This window comes from Anastrepha ludens, chromosome 2 (assembly GCF_028408465.1).
Source record: "Anastrepha ludens isolate Willacy chromosome 2, idAnaLude1.1, whole genome shotgun sequence".
In the NCBI taxonomy this organism is placed as follows: domain Eukaryota; kingdom Metazoa; phylum Arthropoda; class Insecta; order Diptera; family Tephritidae; genus Anastrepha; species Anastrepha ludens.
This window is the reverse complement of record NC_071498.1, coordinates 64363064-64390196: the sequence shown is the minus strand read 5'-3', so window position 1 is coordinate 64390196 and position 27133 is coordinate 64363064. Positions and strand designations below refer to the sequence as shown.

General features: G+C 35.5%; 1 protein-coding gene across 4 annotated transcripts in view; it reads right to left on the bottom strand.

Annotated features, from left to right (window-relative positions):
* The window catches only part of LOC128871640 (5'-AMP-activated protein kinase subunit gamma-1-like), a 48680-nt gene extending 22423 nt beyond the window's left edge, over positions 1-26257 (bottom strand). Inside the window, exons 1-5 of one of the 4 annotated variants that reach the window (XM_054113537.1) lie at positions 25835-26257; positions 24654-24859; positions 23955-24573; positions 23479-23612; positions 4038-4086 (exon numbers count right to left, since the gene is read on the bottom strand). In XM_054113537.1, the coding sequence (XP_053969512.1) occupies positions 4038-4086; positions 23479-23612; positions 23955-24573; positions 24654-24859; positions 25835-26093 (1267 nt within the window). In that variant the 5' untranslated portion in view covers positions 26094-26257. Of the gene's footprint in view, positions 1-4037; positions 4087-11737; positions 12884-15161; positions 15356-23478; positions 23613-23954; positions 24574-24653; positions 24860-25834 lie in introns of those variants that run through there. The other 3 variants (XM_054113540.1, XM_054113538.1, XM_054113539.1) reach the window with 3 other exon arrangements.
* Positions 26258-27133: the final 876 nt, after the last annotated feature.

The following is a 27133-nucleotide window of genomic DNA, read 5'->3' as shown; positions in this document are numbered from 1 at the left end:
AAAAAGAAAAACACAAAAAAAAAACAAAAAAATTTAACAAAAAAAAGGGAAACAAAATTTGTACCAGAAAAATAATATTCATAAAGAATTCCTCAATAAAACAAAAAAATAATAAATGAATAAGAAAAAATGAATAAATACATGAAACAAATAAACACGGTATATATCTATGAAATGAGACTTTGAGCTATTAGTCCATAGATGTCGCTAGGAGTATTTTTAAACCTTCCCAAATGTCTTGTTTTTTTCGTCTGTCATCTGTCAATATTCAGTTCATTGTTTGTTACGTTTCATACAACAATGCATTTTTGTCGCTCTTAAAAATGTCGAATTTCGTGCCTTCAAACCACGGTTCAAAAGGAAGTCTTTTTTGCATCGTATTGTTACGGGTGATGAAAAATAGGTGTATTTCTCCAATCCCAAGCGTAAACGATCGTATGGTCCGCCCGGCCACAAGCCAAAAACAACGGCCATACCAAATCGCTTCGGCTGCAAGGCAATGTTGTGTGTTTTCTGGGATCAGCGTGGTATGATTTGGTACGAGCTATTAAAACCAGGTGAAACAGTTGACGGTGCACGCTACCAACGACAATTGGCTGATTTGAACAGCGCTATACAATGAAACCGCCCAGAATATGCCGATCGGCGTCACAAAGTAATTTTTCTTGATGACAATGCACCGTCACATCGAACAAGAGCGACCTGGGAATTGGTGGAGACGTAGAATTGGGAACCGCTGGTGCATGCGGCTTACTCACCAGACTTGGCGCCTTCCGATTATCATTTGTTTGCATCGATGGGCCACCCATTTTCCGAGCAGCGCTTCAATTCTCACGAAGAAGCCAAAAAATGGCTCGATGATTGGTTTGCGGCCAAAGTCGGCCAATTTTTTTGGTGCGGCATCCACAAATTGCCTGAAGGATGGGAAAAATGTGTCGCTAGCGATGGCTATTATTTTGAAGATTAAATTTGTAACTATTTTTTGTTAATAAACGTTTGAAATTGAAAAATAGTCTCATTTCATAGGAGTACACCGTACATACAAAAAATAAATAAATAAAAAAAATTCTTTCAACAAAATAAAAAACACAACAAAATAAAAAAATTAATTACAATAAAAAAAAATTTTGCTAAAAAAAAGTTTATAGAAACCATGCTGAACAGATGACTCATCTTTCATGTAATAGTTTGGCATTTGTATTCGTAAGAATGGACGTGCTGCTCAGCTGAAATGTTATTGGAATAAGTCATCGTTCCGTGTCAAATGAATTCGGAGCAATGTTCGGTGAATACGGCGGACCGGGCTAGACTTTCTATCATATTTGAGCGTTTCCAGGTACGCTTTGCTGATTTTACAACAATGGTCATGTTGGCTTTATTGGACTTGAGAAACTTATTTGTATTATTAACCACAACAGCTGAAGGCTGTAAATATAATACATTGCATGACATTGAAGCCATGGCTATTTGTCCTTTAATCGAATATGAATTAATACCATATGAATTCCGAATGCTCAGGAATGCTTGTTTAACAGTTTTTTTTCAATTATTCTATTAATCGTTTCACATGCGCGAGGAATTAATTAATGCTTCAAATTATCAGGGCAGCCCATAAGTTCGTGCGTATTTTACCCATAATTTCACTTTTGTACGATTTTTCCATACAAAAAATTATTCGCGAATATAACGGAACTATTTATATTTTCTTTGATATATTGTGCATTCAACAAATTTATCAAAATTTTTTTTGTCCTAGATCTTTCTTTTTCTACAAAATCATAATAGTGCCCAAAAAATCTAAGACCCGCTCATCTCGTTGAACGTTGAGAATTTTGAGCTACTTCAAACTTTCATTTTATTACACCAAAATTCTGTGGGCTATAAAACTGCGTACCCAAATTTGTTTTTTTTTTCAAATTTTGATTAAAAAATTTTGAACCTCGGATTTATGGTCTTTGTTATAGAATTAACTAAACTTTTATATAAGAAATAAATTAGCACTAACACATAAATAAGTAAATAGTCACAATTTGTGGTGAATTTATAAGAATTTCGGCAGGTTTATATACTCGTACATTCACACAGGTAAAGCACTAAAACTACTGACGATTATTTCAACCCTCTTAGGGGCTTGTTGTGAGTGAAACATACAAATGCTAGGAATACTCTCAAATATATTGTGCCAATTTCCAGCACGATTCCTTTGGAGAGGTTACCCCGGCTTGAAGAATTCATCGCACGGCCGAATAACCAGCATTTTTTAAATTCATTTCTAAAGGGTCGCAGAGGTGACGCTATAATAATATAATTAATCATCAATATAAAGTATAATAATATGCGCCGAGAAAATTCACACTGCCGTGTGATATATAATCAGTATCATTCCGTGCGTCGATTACTTATTGAATGCGCCCTTAAAAATAGGCGCCTTCGATTCGCTACGCGTTAGTGAGTGTCGAATAGATAAAACCACTGGCATAAATAAACCTACCATTGTTTGGTAGCACTTGAAAGGAGATGCAAAAATTCCGTTTGGAAGCAATTAATTAGTGATAGTAAGACTGCGTTCATACAGGGCAACTTTTGCTGCTTGAACTCGTTACTTGTGTTACTCTGTTGGTGCCCTGTCAACCTCCTTTGTGTTCTCGTTCTCTCAATGTTGTTGTTGACTGTAGACTAAAAACCAACATTTGCAAGGTGTGTAAACACGACGCGCGACAACAAAAGAGTTTTCGCAAAGCTGAAACAACAAAATTTGCTCTGTATGAACGCGCGCTAACGAAATTCTCATAAAAGAGAGTTGGCAGCATTCGAAAGAGTGCGTTATACCAGTTTTATGAGGTATAGTCATACTCGCTGGCGGTGAATCGTGCTCGATAACTTTCTTGTAGTTTTCACATGCAAATTTCTGGTTAAATGAGTAGAGCCCAGAGATAGCGAGCAGCTAGCAGAGAAGTGGCAAATCGCAGGCGCCTATAATCATACTTGTTCGGCTCGATAATTTTGTTGTTGCCTTCCAATGCAAATTTTCTGTCCAGCGAGCACACAAGTGGTGAAACGAAGATGTGTAATATTATATTTCTTTAGTTATAAAAAAATAATCACAAATTTTCAGGAGAATCTCTATGTAAAGGGTTTTCCAATAAGAGGTGTTATTTTGATATTCAAAGAAAAATGCTATTTTTTAATATAAATGATCAGATGTTTATTTGATTATAAACAGGAAGCTGGTATGCCGTTAGTAGTGGAAAATAACATCAGCCAAATGAACACCACGATCGCGCTCACAGGATAATATCCTTGTTATGAAATTTTCGATAACCGAATTGCAAAGTGGCTGCTCTATGTCCTCGATAGCCTCACAAATTCCATCTTTGAGGTCTTGAATCGACCCTGGGCTATTGGCGTAGACCTTCTCTTTCACGTGGCTCCAAAGAAAATAGTCACAAGGCGTTAGATCACAAGATCTCGGTGGCCAATTTTGATCAAAATTTTGCAGTTCTTAAGAAAAATGTTTTAATCTAAAATAAAATTACTGAAATGTTGTTTATGTAGAAATATAGTATGAAATGTGGCTTTAAATAAGTATAAGTTAGGAATTTTACAATAAAAACTGTAACATTTCGCGAAGTGTGCCGTTTTTAAGTAAGTTGACAATTTGCCAGAGTTGAATGAGGAATTAAAAAAAAGGAAACTGAATTTATGCTTGGCAAAGTTTCATCGATTTGAATAAATTAACTGCTGACAAGATGCTTATTTGTTATATTTGTTTGCCAAACTTAAAGGAAAAATTGAAATTCACTATTTCAATATTTCATAAAACATATTCACAATTTCTATTGGTAGCTTTCTTCGCTGCGCTACGGTTGTGGAGATGTGCTAATTTTTTTGAAATTTTTTTTTTCACATATTTATTTGCAAAACATGATAAATGTAGAGGTGTGAGATATTCCACTCATACAAGCATATATTTTCGGAACATTTGTGTGTGTGTTGTATATACTTTTTCTATATTTCTACGTCTGTGTGTGACTTACCGAAATCAGAGAGGTTCACTTTTTCTAGGAACGGATCAGCGACTGGCAACTGAAAGAAAAGAGAATAATATTAAATAAATGAAACTTTTTATTATTTATTCATATATGTATGTACGTATTTATAAAGTTTTAAATTTATTGCTTATATAAATTTGAAGGTACATACGTAAGTGTGTATGCATGCATTTACGCAGTTCCAGAAGTTGCTTATGAAAGTTCATTTTTACTCTCTAATCAAATTAACAACTTTTTTTTCTTAAATATTTTAGCTTAGCTCACGGTCATTTGCTAAAAATAGTAAACAAGTAAATAGTGTGTGATTTCATTTAAAAAGCAAATTATTTTTTATTTTTTATTTAATTAAATATGCATTTTCGGGTTATAAGCATACACAATTTTCAGTTTCAGAGAAGATTGTGAAGACATAAATGACAATGAACATACGGGTAATCAAAATCAGTAACGGTTTGTGCACGTTTGATTCCGCACAAGTTAACTGAGGACCAAAAATTGCGCAGAATTCAGCATCAGAGCTCATTAAATAGGCGAGAAAAGTCAAGAACCTCGTTTACAACATTGTAACTGGCCATGAAACGTGGCGTTTCCAACATGAACCTGAAACTACGCCTCAAAGTGCCCAGAAGAGCCACAACCCAAAAATTCGCGTTTGGAGAAGTCAAAATTCAAGCCGGTGCTCATTTGTTCTAACGATTCCAAGGGAATGGTCCACAAGGAGTTCATGCCAACGAGCCAAACCGTCAATGCAATTTTCTATCTTCTTGCACCCTCTCAACGATCCACTGTTGTGACTGATTTTTGACTATAGGTAAATCGCATTTTAACCATCAATCACTCACCGTATTCGCCTGAAATGGCTCCCTATGACTTTTACCTATTCAGGCCATGAAAGGAATACGTTTTGCGTCCGTAGAGGCCATCCAAAAGGACTGTACTGACATCCTGAGGCCTCCATTCCGGTCAATGACCTAAAACACTCTTTCGAAAAGCTTTTACATCGCTCAAAACAATGTATCGAGGCCAGAGGAGCTACTTTGAATAAATAAACTCGCAGAACAAAGCTCCCGTCGTTTCTATTTTAGCTTAGTCTTGTTTATTTTGGACTTCACCTTGTAGAAATTACGTTAGTTGTTAGACGCGCGAATATGAGCAAAGGTGCATGCGCACGAGGTATTCAGCCTTAAGTTGAGCGTGCGAACATAAAATAGAATTGAAATTAAATAAAGCAAGCACAAGTTGTGTTGCATTAGTTTGTGACCTTTATTTAGCAATCCAGTGAACGAACTCAGAGCAATTATTATCAATTTTTTTCTTGTTCACTCCACTCGGGAGCATAGGGTCTCGACAAGACTCAGTTAATCTATTTGCTCTCTGACAGGGTAGGTGATTAGCCTGCCGCTACCAGTCCTAAGTAGTGGGAATGCCCACCTGTAGTTGCTTAGGAACAACGCCTTCTTACTGCTTGAAGCGCCATCTATGTTGCACATTTTTCTGCCAGAAGGATCGCACAGCTGGTTAAGGGCTTCGCTAAATTTCGTATGTCTGCGCTATTACCGCGGTCGCCCGCTTCCTCTTGCTGGCGCCACTGATGCAATGTGTAACTGTGAATTTTTCTTTGTTTTTTGCTTGTTTGTGCAGCAACAATGCAAATAATGCGCAGACTATTGTGCGGGAGTAAGGACGGAAAGGATAAGTTTTTGGAATTTAGAGGAATGGAATTGAAGGAATTTTTTTGTTTATTATAGAGAGACGTTTTCTTCGAGAAAAACTTAACAATAATTTATTAATGCTTCATATGCGCGTCCTAATACTCAAGAAGATCTGAATCTCACTGACGCTCTCGTAGTATTGGCGCGGCACCAGTATCAGTGTTCACCTTTTATTCCGCACACAGTTCATCTTCGATTGTTTTCATATGGAAGAAAAAGCCTAGCATCGTAAAAAAAAATCCAAGAAATCAACGGCATTTCATAGTCACATGAAAATTCAATAGGCTATAAAACTGCATACCCAGAAAAATTTCAAAAACTCCGACTAAACATTTGAAAAGTTTTGATGAAATTTTGCAAATTTATAAAAAATTTTGTAAAAAGCTTAAAACTTGCCTTATATTATATTTCTTGTAGTAAGAACTATATTTTTTGTTAAAAAAAATAGTGGCGTGCTTATAGTTCTATGTATATGAGAAGGCATCGCAATAACCTTTTACCGCATATGGACCCATATATGGGGTATTACAGTTTTGATTCAATTTTATTTCCAAATTAAATATTATAAAATAATTCAAACTAACTTAGTTCATCAAATATATATTTAGTAATAATAAAGCGCAAAAAAATTGTATATGATGAAATAACCTCACTTTTGTGCAAGCGAGTTTATTTTCGAAAAACGATAACAAAGCAAAACGTAAGTACTTTTGACAAAAAAAATATTTTCATGGAGTCGAGGGATAATAATTGTTGCGCCTTTCAACTGCCTTCTATACCTTACAACTAGTTTCTATTTCAAAATATAAAACTCTTTCATTATTTTCCTTTTAACCCTCCGTCTCGTCAGACTTTTTCGTCTTTTGACGTTAATTTAACATATTTCTATTAAAGCTAACGACTTGTACTTCCAGGTAGCTTACTAAAATTTAATATTCTATCGATTTATGGATCCTCGAACAGGACGATAAAAGGTCAGACCCGAGTGCCTAACCGAAGGTTTTCAAAAAGGTATCCAACGGAGGATTTGATTTAAATAAAACTATTTTCACCGCGAAACAATTTTTCTTTTTTCAATGCTTTATTAATTCATGCAGTAAAGGGTTAAAAGTGGTTAGGACAAGGGACCTTTGATGAAGTTTCTAGCCATCGGCCGATTTAACGCTCTGCGCTAACCCCTTCCTGATGCAATTCAGGTTGAAAGTTGTAAATAATAATCGCCCGAAAAAGGCATGGATATTCTCAATGAACACAACAAAGATATTGTTGGTAAGTTAAAATCTGCATTCGAGTACTTATGCTCACTTTAGAAACATAAAATTTTAGGTGACTCTTATTAACACTGGAGCTGCTACATCCTAAAATCAAAACTCGATACCCTCCTATTTATATTCGCTACACCTGCCGATATTGCGGGTTTAAGTACCACATACCTGGTGAAATTCATCACTAGGTTGAAGCGGTTAATTACGAACGTAAATCGCCACTGTTGGTAGTCATTCTCTAATCCAAAGCCTATCCTTCCTTTTCTTCCACTTGTCTGGTTCCTTCCCTCCTCCTTTTCCTCTCCCCCTGTATGGTATCGCAACGGACAATCTTTGAATTTTTGTCCAAGTGGACCCCTCACAAGGGAAACCATTCACCCTAATCTAAATCTATCTTTATAAAAAAAAAATTAGCATGACAAAAAAAAATAACAAATTTTTTTCACATTAAGTGAAAAACTTTTAAAAAATTTTTAATCTAATTAACAATAATTTTAAGTATGATTACTTAGCTAATACTCATAGCTAATAAAAACTTAAAAGCGAATATTTATAGTCACTTACACACATTTCTATACATACATACATACACCGTACCATATCTTTAGTTCCCTCAACAAAGGTGGTTCGGCTCATAATACTTTTAGAGAGCAAACAAATGAAAATAACGTCGCAAATTAATATTTACAGTAGCATACCACTATTAATAATACTCCAAATTTTCATAAGAAATTGTTTATATTTTTTTCTTAATTAATTGTTTATATTACTTTCCTTCTTTATAGTGGAATATTTAGCGAACAAAGCCAATGGATACGGCATCGAGGTTAAGAAGCTCTGAAAAACAATGTTGATTATGTACTCTTCACCTACATAGGTATGTATAGGTATAGACATACGTACATATGTCGGAGTTCAGGCGGCAAGTCTAGCCAGTACTAAAGGCCAGTATTCTCGGAATTAACATTCTTGAATTATCAATATTTGCGCAAAGAATTGCTAATTATATTTTAATATCAATTTTTGATTCTTAAGTTAATAAAGTTTTTATATCTATTTTTTTGTTGAATGATTTAGTATAAGAATATTTACATACATTTCTACACATTTACACATTTACTAGCTACTATGCCATACGGCCACATATGTATTATAGTTGAAGGTACTTTTGTAGAAATTCAGACACCACTCGGTATTTGCGATGGTAAGTCTGTTCATGAAGCACAAAAATTGTAACAATTGTTACAAATTATCAAGTTTTGGTGTTCACATATCCAAAAAACTTCCAGAGTAGGGGAAAGTGAGAGAGCAAAATGACATTTCACTTTTGAGGAAAGCAGAAATCGCCAGGTACAAATTACTATTCCACAAAACTTTGTGCCTAAATATAATATATCCAACAACATTTGTGTCTGCAACATGTTGATAGCCAACATATTTCCGCTACAACATTTTGATAATTTCGACTTACTGAACGAATTTCGATGTCACGCCTTGCACCAGGCGCTTAAGATGTCACAGTAAGTGACTCTGACATCATGCCAACTTGATTCTTGGTAATCTTTTTTGAACAAAACTGTAGCATGACTTAAGGGGTTATACGCAGTTATGACTTTCAAAAAAAATCGATTTTTTTTATTGCATTTTTGTAATGTACATATATTCAAAAGTATACGCACGAAATTTGAAGTAGATCTAAGTAATACTTTCGGAGTTATACCTAAATATGTAGAGATGCCTCGGCACGTTTTAAGGTAGGTATTGAAACTTTAAACGTGTTTTTTTCAAAACGGCATTTTTCAAGTCGGTGTACACGATATCTCGAAAACGGCTTGTTTGATCGGTCAACCGTTTTAACTCAATCTTTAAACATACATTTTCTAGTAATTAATCTGATACTTATTTTCCATTTTATAATCAATTTACGGCCAAATTTTAACGTAAAAATCGAAATCATTTCTTTTAAAAGCTGCCATTTTGTGAAAATTCACTATTTTGATTAGCCGAACGATTAATTACTAGATAATCTAATATATTAACAAAATTTGTTTGGTTTTTTGATTTCAGATAATCCAATCCTGAGTTACGATGTACACCGTAAATCGTCTTTTTTTAAAGGAGGTTCCAGAAATCGCCTGCAGCGCGCTCTATAATCAACATTTTCATAAATAAAAAATTTTGTTACGTTCTTGAAGGATGCTTTTATAACCGCCAAAAATTTTCAAATTAAAATATTCTGAAGTTTCTTCAGGATAAATCCTTGACAACCCGTCTTTTATTTGCTTCATAACTGCGTATAACCCCTTAAGGCGCCGTGTGTAAACTTTCGCCGTTATTGGTGTTTTACTTGTATGGCATGCGTACGCAGAATAATTCAATGAAAACAAAAGTAATTAACTATAAATGTAAATAGCTCGCAGATTTTACTTTCTGTTAAGACCACAAGGTGAAATGAAATGATTGCCAACCAGCCGAACTTTTCCGGATGGGGTGGTGCTTTTTATGCAACTCTGCAATTTTTACTAGCTGCGCACATCACAGAAAGTGTCGCCGTAAAAGTTTCTGGCATCAAATAAACTTATTTTCCTTTAGTGATGTTACATACGTTTTGCTGCATGCTTTCAGGCGATTTCAAGGAGAGGATCTAACTTGGAATAGAGGAAGATATTAGACAAATACCAGGTTTGGCTATACGAAACAATATTGTGAGAGCAACTTTGGCTGTTACGTCACGGAAGTTTTACCAGTAGAATTCAGCCTGATCATATCACGCAAATTCTTACGCTTTTCCAACGAATCGTTGTTTAAACCATAGATGACGTGTTGCGATAATCTCTCATTTTATGTGAGAGTGTTCCCACAAACTCGTTTGAGTGCTTGACTGTACTAACAATCCCTGGGTAAATGAACAGCAATAGCCCTAAATGATGAAAACAGTTCCTGTTTTACGTTACTGTTGCGATTTGCATATTTGGTGGAATTTATATTCAAATAAGAAGCGGGAATAGGAAGAGGCTTAAACTTAAAAGTTAGTGCAAGATTCATATTTTAAGATAATATATTACATTGTAATGAGGTTTTTTCAGCAAGAAAATATCAGAAGTAAGAAATGAATGGGTTCGATGATGCATGGGAGAAATTCGGTTTTCAACTTCCCAACTCCGAAGAAGGCGATAGTTTAATTCAAATTGGATTGTGACCTCTTTAATTTGGGATATTTTAATAAGTATAATAGATTACCAGATTTGGCCATTCACTATGGTGATAAGCAAATTGGCGAGAGTAACTTCTTGTGCCAACTCACCGGAGACTCGGCAGCAGAATTCTGCCCGCTCATTTCACACGTATTCACACCACACTCGTCATTGCTCAGACGACAACGAAGTAACATGAGTGTGGGTTGATTTTTTCCTCATATCATCAACACAATCTTAGTTTTTTCGTAAACAAAGCACTGCTATCAGGGGTCCTGTTACCTCAGTTAATCAGCTGATTCCTTTAAATTCGCTGAGAGCCGATTAACAGTCTGATCTTGGCCACACCCTTGAATTTTTTTTCTCCATGAGTGGTTGTGTTGATTTATTTGTATATCACCAACCCAATCTCAGTTTTTACCGACCTCTGTTGTAAACAAGAGAGATCCGAGTAACGGTTTGATGTTGGTCTCACCTTTGCTCTCGGTACATTGTGTTTGTAATTACTCATAAAAAATTTGCTTACCCTTAAAGCAGCTTTCGAAAATCAAACAAACAGTATAACTATAATAAACAGCATACTTAGAGAGAAGCTGGATTAAGCCAAGAAGTGCCCATAGAAATTGTAATCTGACTGGTGTAAATTGTAAATTGAAAACCATAAAATCGGTTCTGTTAATATTTTATTTAAAAAATTGTTTCTTTATAGTGTGATTCTTATCCAGGAAAGGCGCTATACGCCCACCATCACATAGAAAACACTTTAAGAGTTATTAAAAATCCAAAACCCTGCGCGCAAATAAATCCCTATAAAATGATTTAAATATCATCTAAAATACCAACCTAAGAATTTTTTAGGTTACTCTATTTCATAATCAAATATACTTATAATATCATATAATATATGTATATCATTTTGGGCCTTCCCGAACCATAACGCCGATGTGATGCCTACATAGCTATTCTTGGAAAAAACTACGAAGCTTGGCGAGAGGCTGGAGATACTCATACCAGAAAGTAAAATATGATTATACACTTTATTGCTGGATGTGTATATATATCTGTGTGTATATGCATGTGGTACACTTTTTGTTATGATTTTCCCCTCAGAGATAATTGCTTGTGTACACATGACCGGAATAAGTACACAATGAGCTGTAATAAAACGAGAAATGAATTGGGAGATATGAGACACAAACATGGGCATAGCGACAAACCTGTGAGCGGAGATACTAACGAATTAGAGACAAGTTGAATAATAAAAAATAAGCACGATTACGTTGAAGAGTAAAGTTATTTAAAAAATAAAAACCTGGGAAGAGGCAAACATCTATGCACAGTGAGTAGCGCGAAAAAACCAGTTGAGCTGCCTAAAAGGAATGCATGTACGTTTGACAAAGTGTATGCGGAAATTGGCTGGGCGGTAGACAAGACACACGTGCTATAAATATAGTTAGTAGAAGACGGATTTGTGCTGTCTATGAGGAGCGCACTGCGCGACAGCGTCAACTTACTTGCGTTGTTCCGGTAAAGTGTGGATGCAGATGCGTCTGCTTTTGCGGGTACTTCTCCGGATATTGTTGTTCATATTCGTGTTTCTGACACTGTCGCAGGTATTCTTGATATTCTCTATCAGTGAAATCACTACGACGTCGCACAAGTATACATTCGCGTACTGGTGAACGTTCGATGTTGATCGATGGGCGACTTGTAGCAATCGATTCACGTCTGTCCTTCACAAGTGGATGATGCAAATGTGCCATTTTTTGTGGATGTTGCTGTTGATGTTGTTGTTGTTGCTCAAACTGCTTTTCGCGTTCTGCTAAGACGTGTTGTTGTTGAAACAATTTCCCCTGCCCACTCTGTATGTTTGTCATAGTTTTCGGTGGGCCCGTGGCTAATCGATTATAACGCGTAGTACCCAAACTATTACCGAAACTATTGATATTTCGTACATGATCTCGACGGCTTACGTGATGATGAGAATGTCGCGCGCCGTCTGCCATATCTGCTGTATAAGTTCCGGCGTCACCGTCACTGCCCGCATCATAGTTTCCATTTCCATTGTTGTACGTATACGAGCCATTGTTAGCTGTGGTATTCGTATATTCGTCGCTGTCCAGCGTCGCCTCACCGGCTTCATCGTCTAAGAGTACGGGTAAATGATGAAATTTTTTTTTGCGATTTATTGGCGAATTGCTTAGCGAGCGACCTTTGGCGCGTTGTTGTAACGCTTCGCGGATAAGTGTTGACTTTTTTTTAGATGCTGTGCAGTAATCGGTGACAGGCAGATGATTGACACGTATCTCGGGTGGTGGTGGGCGAAGGGGTGTTTCGAAGACGGAACGGCGACGAAACATTTTTGAGAAGATCAGGCACTGGTTACACTACTTCACTATTGTTAGTTGCGAATATTATTTATTTTATGGCTTTGGCCTTGCTTTTAGTTTATTTAGCTTAAGCTTTTAACTGCTATTGTTTTGAATTTTTAGTGCTTTCTACCTTTTGTGTGTTTTTTTTTTGTGTGCTACGGGTAACAAATTGCAATTATGTTTTTACCAAGTGTAATTAATTATTGCTTTGGTATTGTTTGTTTGAACTTAATTTTTGTGTGGTATTGTTTGAACTAATCTTCAGATACACTGACGGCTCTTGTACACCTTGCATTGGAACACACATACAAACATAAAAAATACGGATAAACTGTGTTGTTTAGCTTAAATCCTGGTCTGAGGTCAATAAAGCCGATTAAAATTTAATTTATAATTAAACATTTTTTTTTGCAAATAAACAACACAAGACTACATAATTCATTTTTTGTTATTTTTTAAGGGACTAGTTTCTGAAGTATTTTTGTGCACTGAATACAGTTCAAGGGTCCAAAAGTGCATATCAGACTACAGTTTTGAGAAAATTGGGGTTAAAATCCCATAAAAACGTGTTCTTGGGTATTTTTTATCGCTCCTTTTATCAAAAACGTGTCCTGCTAGAGACTTCAACTTATACTCCAATTAAAGCTTAAATCTTACACTTACTTCAATAGTGCCATAATCAACAAAAAAAAAAAAAAAAAGTTTGATGCAGAAATGATCAAAACATCAATTTTTATGCTGTGTAAAATTCATGGCGCTATCTTTTAATACTGACATTAGCTGAAAATTATGTCATTATATTTTATTATTGCACTATTGAAGTAAAAGAACGATATGCAAGTTCCAAAAAATTAATCCTTTAAGGGTTAAGGTCAAGTGATTATTTTCGAATCATAAATTCTAGGCTAAAAGTATGAGCTAAGCTCATTAAAATTATTACTCGGCGGTTTTTGTGAGCTTCTAATTACAAATTCGATGTAAAGTTTTCAATATTCGAATTCATTAACTTTTATTTTTTGCATTATCCAAGGTGAATGTGACCAGGGACTGAAATTGCTCCGCTATTTCCCCGTTTTCATTTTTGCTGTCGCTACTGCGCGGAACTTGAACAGAGAGTAGTGCAGCAGGTAGCACAAAACGCGGGATCAACTGTTTTGCTCCGTTCCAACCTACGTTACCTTACTGCAAGTTGCTCAAAGCTATAGCCAAAAAAAATTTAAGTGCTCGCTGTAAGTCCCAATTTACACAGGGATACATTTGGAAGGAAAACATTTTGCTCGTGGGAGAAAGGCAGATGAGGAAAGGAGAGGTATTTATGTTTCCCGTGCTGGCGACACACTTTGTGCTTCTTATTCGTATTATTAAACTTGAAGAAGTAAACATCAAAAGCAACGAATGTTGCCGAAAACAATTTTGCCCCTGTGACCGCTCACTTCCAGATGTCTCAGTGTGAAAATCGGGTTTGAGAAACTTGGAATCGAGCGGAGCGCTATTATTAATGTGTACTCCAGCTACCGCTTCGGCTCTCGCTTCTGTTGCTCTGCTACTACTCAGCTGCTTTTTGAGTACTGTTCGTTTTCTTTTTGTTAGATGCACCTTTTATGCGTTTGTGCAGTGCTATAATAACCAATACAGTGGGTTTTTCTAAACGAAGCGATGCTATTCCTAACTTTCACTTCATTTACTTTCGTAATTGTCACTATTTTCAAGACTGACATTGCCGGCTAGCCGAAGTCAGCTCTTCTTATTTTCATTTTAGACGATCAATAAATTTTTATAACATTTGAATATTTTGGGCCGAGAGTTTATAACTAGTTTTTGACATAGAGAGATAGAGAAAAATATGTGGCAAAACTTTCCATTACTACCACGGTGAAATACCAAAATTAAGAAAAACATGTTTTTAATAGTGGCCGCCCCTCGGCGGGCAATGGCAAACCTCAGAGTGTATTTCTGCCATGAAAAAGCTCCTCATAAAAATATGTGCCGTTCGGAGTCGGCTTGTAACTGTAGGCCCCTCCATTTGTGGAACAACATCAAGACGCACACCACAAATAGGAGGAGGAGCTCAGTCAAACGCCCAAAAAGAGCGTACGCGCCAATTATATATACATATAATAGGGCCTTTTTTCAAGCTTATGCAAATAAGAAGTATTTTTAACGTTAAATATTTCTATTAATTCTTAATTGCAATTTATGAAAAGTACTATAAATCAAAAGGCTGATATAGTGACTACATTTGCGTGTTATAATTTTTAAATTCGGTCCGCGCACTTAGACATTATGACGTTATGAAATCGTCAACGTTTATGTGAAATTCAACATTTTTTGTTAATGGAAATGCACTCTAATGTTAGATATATTTTTTTAAGTACAATTGCACAAGTCATTTTCAATTTTTATGTGCTTAGATCTTTTATGGGTTTATTATTATTCACTGCGCATTTACACTTCACTTTTTATAGTTGCCACCAACTTTATCCACTTTCCGCTTGATAATTAAAAACAAAATATTTTATTTTATTTAACACTTAATCTGTTTCCTTGCTTTCAACTTCTTTCTCACTTCCTTTTCTACACTTTTAGTGTATTGTAATGGAAGGGCAAAAACGCCAAATCAGGTATGTAAATCAACAATCGATGGTCGGCTTTTCGCTTCCTTACTTAACATGCGCTCACGACAGAAAAACTCAACCTAACGTTTGCAATCATCACTGGAAACTATTTGACTGTGGTAACTCGCTGCAATAGCGACCCAACAAACCAGCAGTCGTTTATTTTTCTAACAGCAGCAATATTCGTACTTTTGTAAGTGCTGCGGGAAACCTCACTTATCAAGCAAATACAAAAATTTAACGATCCAGCGAGTAAACAAAACCCAACAAATCGGCAAATGATCGAAGTGGTGGAATGTTCCAGCGACTCACCAGCGACTTCCAGTGAGTAAGCGATCTACAAAACAAACAACGAACCAGTAGGGAAGGAGAGCATGAGCCAAGCAACAGCTGGAAATATAAATACAAATAATAAAATCAACCGCTCGGGCAAACAGCTGGGTGATGGCCAACCACCAACCGTAGGGTAAAATAAGAGAAAAACGCAACTACCTACAACTACAATTGCATTGTGAAACGAAATCAACCATTGCAACATCAAATATAAACAATTCAATATGGCAACGAACTAGCTAACACGTTAATATCACTTTAGCAAAGCGATTAAGACAGTTGGAAAGCGAATAAGTGAAAAAACAAATTTAATTAAAGAAGACGATGAAATACCAACTGACCGAGTTTCAGCCAATTTAATGCATAGAGGCAGTTAGTAAGAGTTAAGAAGGAGGAGAGGCACGTGGTTTTTAATCATATCCCCATACATGTATATACATACATAAGTACATACATATGCACAAGAAGATATGAATTGCGTGTGTTGCAACACTTAATCGGGGGGAAAATATTTTTATTGCACGCAAAAATTTAAAAGGGTAAACAATGAACAGCAAAGTTGGCTGGAATGGACGCATACTTTAAACAATTTTATTAACTGTAATGAATTAAGAAGGCACTCGTACTCGCTCACCTACAATGAGAGCACTTCAACGATTTATACCACCGATCTGAGTAAAAATGAAGGCCAACAACAGCATTGCCATGACGAACTGCGTGTATGTAGAACCTATGCAAATGGACGAGTAAGAAACAAGAAACGCAAATAAAAGGTAAATATGTATGTATGTATGTGAGTGAGTGGTGTGGTATGGTATGACGTGTTTCTTGGTGATGACTCAAGAGTGACATAGACAAATTTTGAGACAAGTGAAATACTAAAGTATTAACATATGGTGTGTATGTATGCACATACACATACTTGCATATATTAAAGTATGGTTCTTTTTCCAGTGCTTGTTTTTGCTCGTTGCTATGTTAGGAAATCTTCTCAGTCATACTCACGTAGCACAATATGTATGTATGTATGTATGTATACATACATATGTATTCTCTTGACATCTGCCCCCTGTCAATTGCTTCTTGCAAATAGGTATAAAATAGTATACTTTCAAGCAAAAAACAATATAAATAAACATAAAATACTTGAATCTAAATTAGATTAGTGGGATTATGAAGTGTTTTGCAGGCAATTATTTGAGTTAAACTGATAAGAAGTTGAGTAAAAGTATGGAGATGTTAGAGAATAATGTCACTGTCGTTTTTCTTTTTTATATGCTTTCTTTAAACCAAATAGTTACTCTTTTCATTTTATCAATTATTGAGCTAATTTTGACTTAACGCATTCAAGGCTCTCCAATAATTATTAAACAAAGAAAAAAATCGAATTACTTTCTTCTCTATGCACGTACAAGCACATTTTAAAGAAGTTTGCCTTTGTCGGCCTTAAGCTCTACAACTCTTTTGTTATTGTTGTAATACGAGTAATATGAAACATTCGCAAACAAATTTTGGAAAAGCCTGCTTAAATGACAGTTTTTGGCGACACACTATGTCTAAAAGATCAAGAAGAAGGAATTGGCTTTATCTGGTATATCTAATTAGATATAAACCTCTTTTTTAAACCCTTCGGTTGGGCACCCGGATCTGACCATTTCATTTCTTTTGGAATGCAGTATTTGTTGGATTATGTGGAGTCAACTAATGCAAAGTTATATATTTGCAAGGAAGTTGAAGGGGCTCAGAAAAAGTGAAATGAGACGAAATCTGTTGACGACTTTATCGAACACATTGGTCCTTGCATACATCGAAAATCGTATGAATAATCCAGTCGTTATTTCTCAATTCACTACTCGTTTGGCTATGGAATCATTTTTAAACAAACCAATGGGAATATTGTAGTTAACCAACTAAGCGGAGCTAACAGCGAAGAGAGATTGCCATCTTTGCCAACAAGGAGGCGAAAAACTTTGTCGAAAAACTCGTCTCTATTCTATTGTATGCAAGAATCCAGTATGTTAACAGCACTCAAAAATCTCTTATACATTAATCCATACATTTTAGGAAGCTACCTGGAAACTCAAGCTTCCTTATTATTTATTTATTTTATTTATATATAATTGGCGCGTACACCATTCTTGGGTGTTTGGCCGAGCTCCTCCTCCTATTTGTGGTGTGCGTCTTGATGTTGTTCTACAAATGGAGGGACCTACAGTTTTAAGCCGACTCCGAACGGCATATATTTTTTATGAGGAGCTTTTTCATGGCAGAAATACACTCGGAGGTTTGCCATTGATTGCCGAGGGGCGAACGCTATTAGAAAAATCTTTTTCTTAATTTTGGTGTTTCACCGAGATTCGAACCGGCGTTCTCTCTGTAAATTCCGAATGGTAGTCATGCACCAACCCATTCGGTTACAGCGGCCGTATAATAGAAATATGTTAAATTCACGTCCAAAGTTGAAAAATGTCTGGCCAGATCGGGGTGCCCAACGGAGGAATAACGAGCATAAGAAGCACCTTGACACATCTACCATTAATTTACAACATAAATAATCAGTAATTATTTTTAATATTCAATTTGCATATTTTACACCTCTCGCATTTTGTGGAAAACGCTTCGTTATAAATTCTTATATTGAAATGTATAAATTAAAAAAATATAGTAAAATATAAAATAATAAATTTGAGAATGTCCATTGTAGCCACGCTAGTACTCGTTTTTAGCTCTATCGGCTATTGCGGCTGTGCTAAGTTAGAATTTATTTAGTGTTCTTCCATGGCTTTTACAAATTTAATTACAATTTAATTATAAATAAACCTTCGTAAACAATTTACCCACTAGAATGTGCTCGGATGAGGATAATAAAAAAGTGCATTTTAATGCAGGCAGAAGGAGTTTTCTTGACGGATATTACCTTTCACGCTCCTGAGAAGATGATTATTTGTGGCGCACGTTTTCCGATTTAATTGTAGTTTTATAGCTCTTAAAATTTAACAATACAATTTTTTTTTAATTTTTTCACAAGTTTTGTATTAAAAAAGTTCTCTCATTGAAAATATTTGATTCTACAAAATTTAAAATAACGATCTGCTCAAAATATGCCTGTATTAGAGCATCTTTCTTTTAGTTAACAGTACTTCTATGAGAGTGTGCAGTTTGGAGTAAAACTTGAAAACTACTTCGTACTGTACTGGGAGAACACATTCAGCCAAACTGCTTACCTGAAGATTTAATTTTCTAATTAGCATCAAAGTATGTGTGTATGAATATATGCATGTATGTATGTACATACGTATATTAAATTTCTTCTTTAGTCTTTATTTACTCTAGAATAACTCTAATTAGTGTTTTTATGTAAGATATTTTATATGCAAATACATTTATACACATATACATGCATGTATGTACTTAACACACTCGGTTAATGTACACGGTTACAGAAAATACATATGCACATATATCTCTATAATTTCATTTAAAAAATTCGCTTTCGCACTTTAAACTATAACTTTTGCTTTAATTTAATTGTTGATAAATTCAAATTGATTTATTTTGATTATTTTTAAGTTACATGTTTTGTTTGCGTCATAACTACACTATCAAATGAGTAAATAAATAAATTCAATTCATGTCGATATCGAATAAGAAAAACAAAAAAATAAAAACAGAAAAAAAAACATCGAGGTGCGACAGCAAGTGGTCTCGTAGGTGTGGGAAACATGATGTTGAAGTTTTTGTAATCTACAACCTTGTGGAAAAAATATATCTTGAAACGAATATTTGTTTATTCAGAATGTCTCTTTGTAAGTTTTTGTAGATAATATTTAACTTTATTTATTAAATTAATGAACGAAAATAATAAAGAAAAATATATTATCAAAGCCAAATCAGCGCGCAACTCAGTAAGAAGAAACTACGCTGGATATTTGAAAAAGGTTAAATAAATAGAGATTTCGCTACAGAAATTTGTGGATATTTAAAAAAAAAACATACACACGGCGTTTAAAAACCATTCAAAAGGCACACACATTTTAACACTTTTATGGTTATGAAGCTCAAGCGAACTGCGAAACAAGCGCAGCAGCGCAGTCAACGTTTCAACGTAGCGGCTTCGCTCTCACCTACTCTCACCTGTTTACATTATATATACATACATACTTACATGCAAGTAGAATAGAAACAAGATTGCGCCCATCGGAAAGTCCGTGACATCACATTGGTGCAGTTACATAAGAGAGATGAGCAAAGGCAAACAAGAATGCAAGAAGACGAAATTACACAAACAACTCACGAATAAATTGCACAAGTGCGAGTCCAACACACAGTGATCTTGTCAAATTCACTGAGAGCAAAGAAGCGGTTCCACAACCGGCACCACCTTATTACTGTCTGTATCGTGACTTACATACACATTGTAACTTGCTCTGCTAAGCTAAGAAAAATAAAGCGGGATTTTCATGCATATACATTTGTTATTTAATATTTATTGCTATTGCACTTTGCTCGTCCTTCGCCCTTAACTTGGGCGCCAGCAGGCCTCTTTCCTTTTCCTTTTTATAATTTTATTCATTAGATTTTTCATTGCCAATTAGACAGTTCGGGCTAACAGTCATTTCTTAATAAATAAATTATGTAAATATTGAATGAATTCGGCATATTTACTTTTGCAATATAATCCCCCGAAAAGGCTCGGGGGCTACACAAACAAATTTAGCATTATTTCTTTACTTCTTTCTCCCCAATAATTACGGCCATATCACCCATCCTGCCTGAAATGATAAGACATTGAAAATATACCCTAACACACATTAAAAGAGCGGAAATTACTGCTCTTTTTAGTGGGGAAGTTATCTGGGAAAATTTTATTTTCTCCGATTTATTCGTAAATGGCAACACTAAAGCAGTATAAACAAGTAGTAGTAGTGTGCATACATACATAGTTCCGAAGAAACAAAAATTCAGAATAATAGGTCATCTCAAACAAAAACAAATACAGCAGAACACTGATAATTTCTAACAACACAGGCCATTGAGTAAGACTCAAAAAACAATTTTCTTCATCAGAAATTTCAGTGTATTTTCTTGTGAAATAGTTGCCTAGCATATATGTACAGCTGTGTTCACAATTATAGCAACGCGACATATTTCAAGATTTTAACTATTTATTTAGTTTTTACATTTTATTTTTATTTTTACTTTAACTTTTTATTTTTTTATAAACATATGTACTCAGACTACAATAAAAATCTTGTAAATGAAACGTTCAAACTTTGTGCGAAATATTAAAAAATTCAATGAACTTTCATTCAAACTTCAAATTTTTTAATCAGAATTAAAAAAAAAAAATCAATATAGTACAAGGTTTTAACGATTTACTTAATTTTTTGATGCAGACTATAGTAGCAATGATATAAATGTTTCAATAAATCTTCCAGCTTTTTGCAAAATTTAACGAATTTTCATTGAAATTTCAAATTTCTAGTCAGCATTTAAAAAAAAATTTCGACATATGTATCTCAAGGTTTTAACGATTGACTTATTTTTATTTAATTTTATATTTCAGCCTACAATAAAAATCTTTAAATGTTTTAATAAAGTTTCAAACTTTGTACAAAATTTAAAAAAATTCATCAAATTTTATTGAATTTTAAAATTGTTTAATCAGAATTTAAAAAAAATTCAAGTATGCAGTATTATTGCTTATTAAATTTTGGTATAAAGTGCACGTTTGTTGATTTGTGACAATTTTTTTTGTTGTTTGTTGCTTGGTTTCTCTATATAAAAAAAAATTGAAGTAAAAAAAAATTTTTTTGAATAAATTTTGCGCCAAAATTGAATGGACATACCCAAGATTTTAATTTAAATTAATTTCATTTACACCATTTCTTATTGATACCTAGTGAAATTCATTAGTATTTGCATATAAAATGCTTCCAATTGAGCGCTGAAACTACCATTCGCAATTTGCAAATCAATTACAAAGCTTCTCGCCACCCTGTTCTATGGTGAAGCTCGCAAAGTCAATTTTTGGCAAAAGTCTAAGTTTAGCAAAGAAGCTCGTTAGCTTTTTGCAAAATAAAGCTTGCAAATGATTCCAAGCAGAAGCAAATAATTGTTAATTATGTATGTTTGTACAAATGTGTGTATTGATGTGAACGTAAAGAAAAAGCCGTTAAGAAAAATCGCATAAAACCGCATGTGTATGAGTGAGAAAATATTTTTAAAACGCCGAAGCATGCTCGCATGAGCAGCAGTAGTACGAGCAGTAGCAGGGGTTAGCGAGACTTTTCCTTTCGCCGTATTGTGCTTTTGACTCTTGCTTAGTTTTTACTTTTCTTGTGCGTAGAAGAACAAATGACCTTGGATGTGGGTGTTTTTCGGGTATTACATACGCGAATCTACGCAGTGAAATTATTACATATTTGCATTCAACTAAGTAGACGTTAAGTAGGTTGTACATATTTAAACGTTTTTCAGGCAGTAGAATTATACGATTTGTTTTCTATATTTTTATTGCTTTTTAATGTAAATCTAGATTAGATTTAATGCTCTTAAAAACATAATTATTTACTACGACAGACATCCGTATTTACATTGTGTACATACATATACATTTAGTTTTGCAAGAGACGTCGGTAAGCCACATTTAAGCACCCATAAAGTTAAGTACATACATAGTTCTGGAGGAACACGAAAATCCCACATTCCACAAACAAAAAAGAAATGTTTTAAAAGCGTTAATTTACATAAAAAACACACACACACTCAAGATGATCTAGGCTTTGCATTGAAGTAATGTGTACGCGTCACTCGAAGCGTTCTCTTACGCACCAGATGATGAGAAGCAGGGGTGATAGCTATTTAGGGTGTTTGCTATTTAACTAAGGAGAAAATGAATTTCGAGGGGAACATACATATACCTACAATCTCCATATCAAGAGGGAGGCGAGTAGTAGTGCCCTCTCTCGCTAATTTGTTTGCTTTACAATTTCCTGTTATGTCATTATGCCCTGGCTCCCATATCAAATGGATGCGGTAATCTCGTTAAGATACGCTTGCAGACCAAGAGATTTTAATCGCCGCTTGGCTATCGGAGTAAATTTAGATTTCTCGAACGGTAGTAACATGTTTGCCTAACCAGACACCTACCTCATTAATGGCTGGAATTCCAGCCTGAGACACGCTACATTGATTACATACGAAGACAAGCCGAAACGCTTACTTTTGGCTTTTTACAGTAGACACTAAAGCTAACTTTATCCTCAAACTTTGAGCCATCAGTAAAGAACCGTAGACCGTTCTTCCGACCAGATACATATATTGTCAACCCACCGTTCCCACGACAGCCGGTTCTACGTTACCGGAATGACCCGGATTTATATCCGGCCAAGAACTGTCACTCCAACAGCATTCCCTATACCTGTATGGGGAATGTTTATGCTGTTACAACAACAACATTGTCAACCCACTAACATCTAGCTTGAGTTCTAGTACTAAATAATCTGTTTAAATATGGTTCATTCAAACAATAGCCAAACAATAGTTTAGGTTCGGCTATCCGAAGTAAAATTGTGAGAGTAACTTCGGCTGCCACATCACATTATTTTCTCGGTAGATGGCTGCAGTGGTCCATATCTCGTAAAGTATCGATCAAACAACTTAACTACAGTTAACAACAATATTGAGAAGAGCAGCTTGGTGCTCTCAATAACTTTGTTGTTGCTTTCACATGCAAATTTTACGTCAAGCGAGCAGAGAAGTGGCGTATTGAGGACCCCTTTTATTTAACTGCTTGATAACTCACTACAACTTACATAAAATCAGTTCTGAGGCATTTTTCTATACTACCTTTTAACACATAAGGTATAACACAGAAGAAAAAATTTAAACTGAATCTTAAAACATAGTTGCTATATTGCTCTTGGCACTTACCCCTCTGGAATCACGGAATAATATGGCGGCATGATGTGGATCCAAAGTGCCATCACCACGTAAGCCTCGACTAGCTGCACCCAAAGAAGCACGTCGTTTCTCCAAATCGGCTGAGGCGCGTCGCATATGAGCACCTAATTGAAGGAAAATTTTGGAAAAAGTTAATTTTTATGCTAATTTGCGAGTGATACGGTAAATATTTTACAAAAAGTAAAAAGTAAAATTACGACAAGTAACAGCGTGGCATAAAAAAGTAGTAAAAGTGGAATCGTTAAATACGTAGTACGCTATAAAAAGTAGATAAATAACGTAGATTTTAGTATGAATGACAAAAACGTGATCCACAACCATAAAATACGTATGTAAATTAATATTCAGTTGTTTGGCGCCTGGTTTGCTGAAAGCCTTTTCCATACTTCACCTTTCTGCTTACTCTACACAACCATTCTTACCCAATTTCTTCCCTATTGATTTACCTTCTTTCACGATTCTCTCGTAGATTTTGTATGTCGCGCCACAATCCTCCAATATCCGATTCGGTCGACTCAGCGTGTTCACATCCAAACTCTTCGAACGCGAACGGAAATTCTCTTGTGGATCATTTTGTGGCGAAGTGCAAACACTGTTCGTGTCGTGTGATTTGCGTGGCCAAATGTGCACCTTCTTGGAAAACTGCTTCAACATTTCCTGTATTGAATGATGATGGTGATGATGATGGTGCTGATGTTCCTTTGACTTCTTATGCTCACGCGGCAACGAATTATCACTATCCTCATTTGTGCTCAAACTTTTTGCAAAACTGCTATTATCGAAACGATGTTTGTGTGACGCACCACTACCACCACTATTGTCCAACGAGTGACGCGTTGGTGATGTATAATCGTCCAGCGACGTGTAAGCAGCGCCAACTCTATGGAAGATCGAATTGATGGTCGGGCGTTCAGGTGTACGTGCACTGCTCGCACCCGTATGCGTAAAGTACTGATGATCGGCTTGCGATTCATAGATGTCATCGAGATCATGTGGGAAGTAACCACCCTGTGTGGCATAGACTGGCGGCGAGCCGTTGTAGTCATTCGGATAACGTCGTAGGCTCTACAAAATAGTTTTGGTTGTAAGTTTGAGAGTTGAATTATTAGCAAACTTTGAAAAGTATTTATTAGCAATTTTCTTACTGCATAAACGGCTGGACTATGAGATCGATCGAAATAGTTACGTTTGGAGCAGGTGCGCTTGAAACTATTGTTGTAACTGTCGTAGGAACTGCGTGTCATATTGCTGGCATTCGATGGCGAGTTGCGGTAGTGATTGTTGAGCGATTTATTGCCCTCGGGTACTGGTTGAGGACTGGAGGACTGTACTAATTTATCGATTACCTTTTCTGGAATAGGTATGTAGAGTTTTTATTAAAACAAATATCGTGAATCGTGTTTGGCGGAGGGAGAGAGAACGCTGCAAAAACCTAGCAGTATATTGGCTGTAAGTAAAAATCACATCAGCTCGAGTTTACAAGTAAAAATTTTCCAATTCGATGTGTAAAATATGGAATTTGTGCATTAAGGAACTTAGAAACTCGATGGGTCGAGACTCAGCACATTTTTCAAGTGACCATGTGCTCCAAAGGCAGCCGTAGCAAGGATAGCATTTTTCTGATCCAATAAAATTGTATTTGTAAATATTTATTCATTTTGTTCCTCAAGTATATTGTATAGATATATTTTTATTGAGTTGGAAGAACTCAGTACTGGGGAAATCCGGGATCTTTCGAAGTTTTTGAAAACTTCACACTGGTTGGTTTTAGGGGAGGTAAGGACAAGTTCCCCACGCATCATCACAATGCGCTAAGAGCCTAAGCCTGTTCCAAAGTGGAAAACCACTACAACCTTGACTTAATGATAAATAACCTATGTAGAATCGATTAGGTTTCGAAAGCCAATTTTTATTGGAATAAACCTACGTCTTCCAGTCTGTACTCAAAACTCTATTTTTAAATTAAGTAATTTAACTGCTTCAATGATATGTACCGTTAATTAAGTCGGAAAACCACTTACTCCCCGATGGGAAGTGAATTACATATGAATTTTTTCGAGTTTTTCGTTGACAAACCGATACTGTCTCATGATACTTGAGAGTCAAATACTCTCAACCCCTTTAATTTACAACATAGCTGTTAGTTATTTCCCCAATTCTCTCTCATAGCTCATCTAAAATTACATATCGACCGAATTATTCCTAAAACTTGTCTTTACTCTGCGTGGTTTTGTATTCTCTCATTCTTGAATAAAGCTCACGTAATTTTGCAGCGATTTAGGTAGTTCTCAATCCCCCTCCATTTGAATTTAACTATTTCACTTACCTTGCGACCAATTCGGTGATTTGGAGTTGGTCGACGAACCTGAACTGCTACCCGAGTCAACGCTATGCAAACGATCGGCTATGTCATTGTTACTGCACGAATCATTGCTATCGTAGCTGATGCTGTCACGTGGGTAACTGTGACGTGCGCCAAAAGGTGAATGGTTGTTATGGTGATTATGATGGGTCGAACAAGCGCTGTCTGCGCTCAACTGCTTTTCGACAGCATGCTGCCGATATAAGTGGGTTATACCGTGCATGTTTATTTCTTTTATATACGAGTATATATGTTGAATTAAATATTTAATATTTGTAAATAGTTAGACTATTTTTTGTTTTCAATTTTAAGTTAAAGATCACACTTTCCAATTGATCGAATATCATACGTAGTATGTATATTAAATTAATTGAAATTTCACAGCAAAAAATATATCATATAACACTATGTAGTGGAGTGAAAAAATTGAGTAAAGTAACTAAAATACTTATTTTTTTTAGCATGCGAATACGGAGCGAAAATATTATATCATAAAATCACAAATTGCAATCACGTTCCAGATGAATTTTAGTTTTGGTTATTTTGAAGTTTTTGTTTGTTTGTATTTGTTGCTTAAAGTCACATGTTGTTGTTATTCTATTGCAGTTAAATTTTTCTCACACAATTTGAAACACGTTTTTCACTACTTTGAATCACTTGCTGACAAGTTGCCGGCCAATGTCGGTCACCTTGTAGCTTACTTTTATAATTTTGCGACTGATGTTATTGTTTTTAAAATAAACAAAAAATATTCTGTTATGCTTTTGTATAAAGAAATGTTCATTAACTGTTGCAATAAATCCAATTGTTTTTGTTGCTGCTCTTTTAACTTGAGTCGTGAACGTTGCCTTGTCAGCCACCCACTCGTTTAATTATCACAAATAACAATGAACTGAAAAAAGTAGCCGAGAAAGCCGGCATCCGATTGCAGAAGCATAATACACAAACAAAACCGGCTGGTGTGATAATGTTGTAGAGTCTTTATACCCCACCTACTAGTGCTTGGTGCAGCGCTTACTCTCTCACTTCTCAATTACTTTGTTGCACTCACTTGCTCACTTCCGTCGTTTGTATAGGTTTGCATAGCAGCAGCGGTTCACAAATGTAAAGTTGACTTCGCGTAGGCACTACTTTGTTGTCGTGTAATAGGTATAATGCACACTTGCACAATTTTGTTGCTGTTCTCGGCGACGCTCGTTTTATTGCATTTGTTACACTACTTGAAGTGAATGCGAGCAGAGTTACTCCTGTTGCCAATGCTGC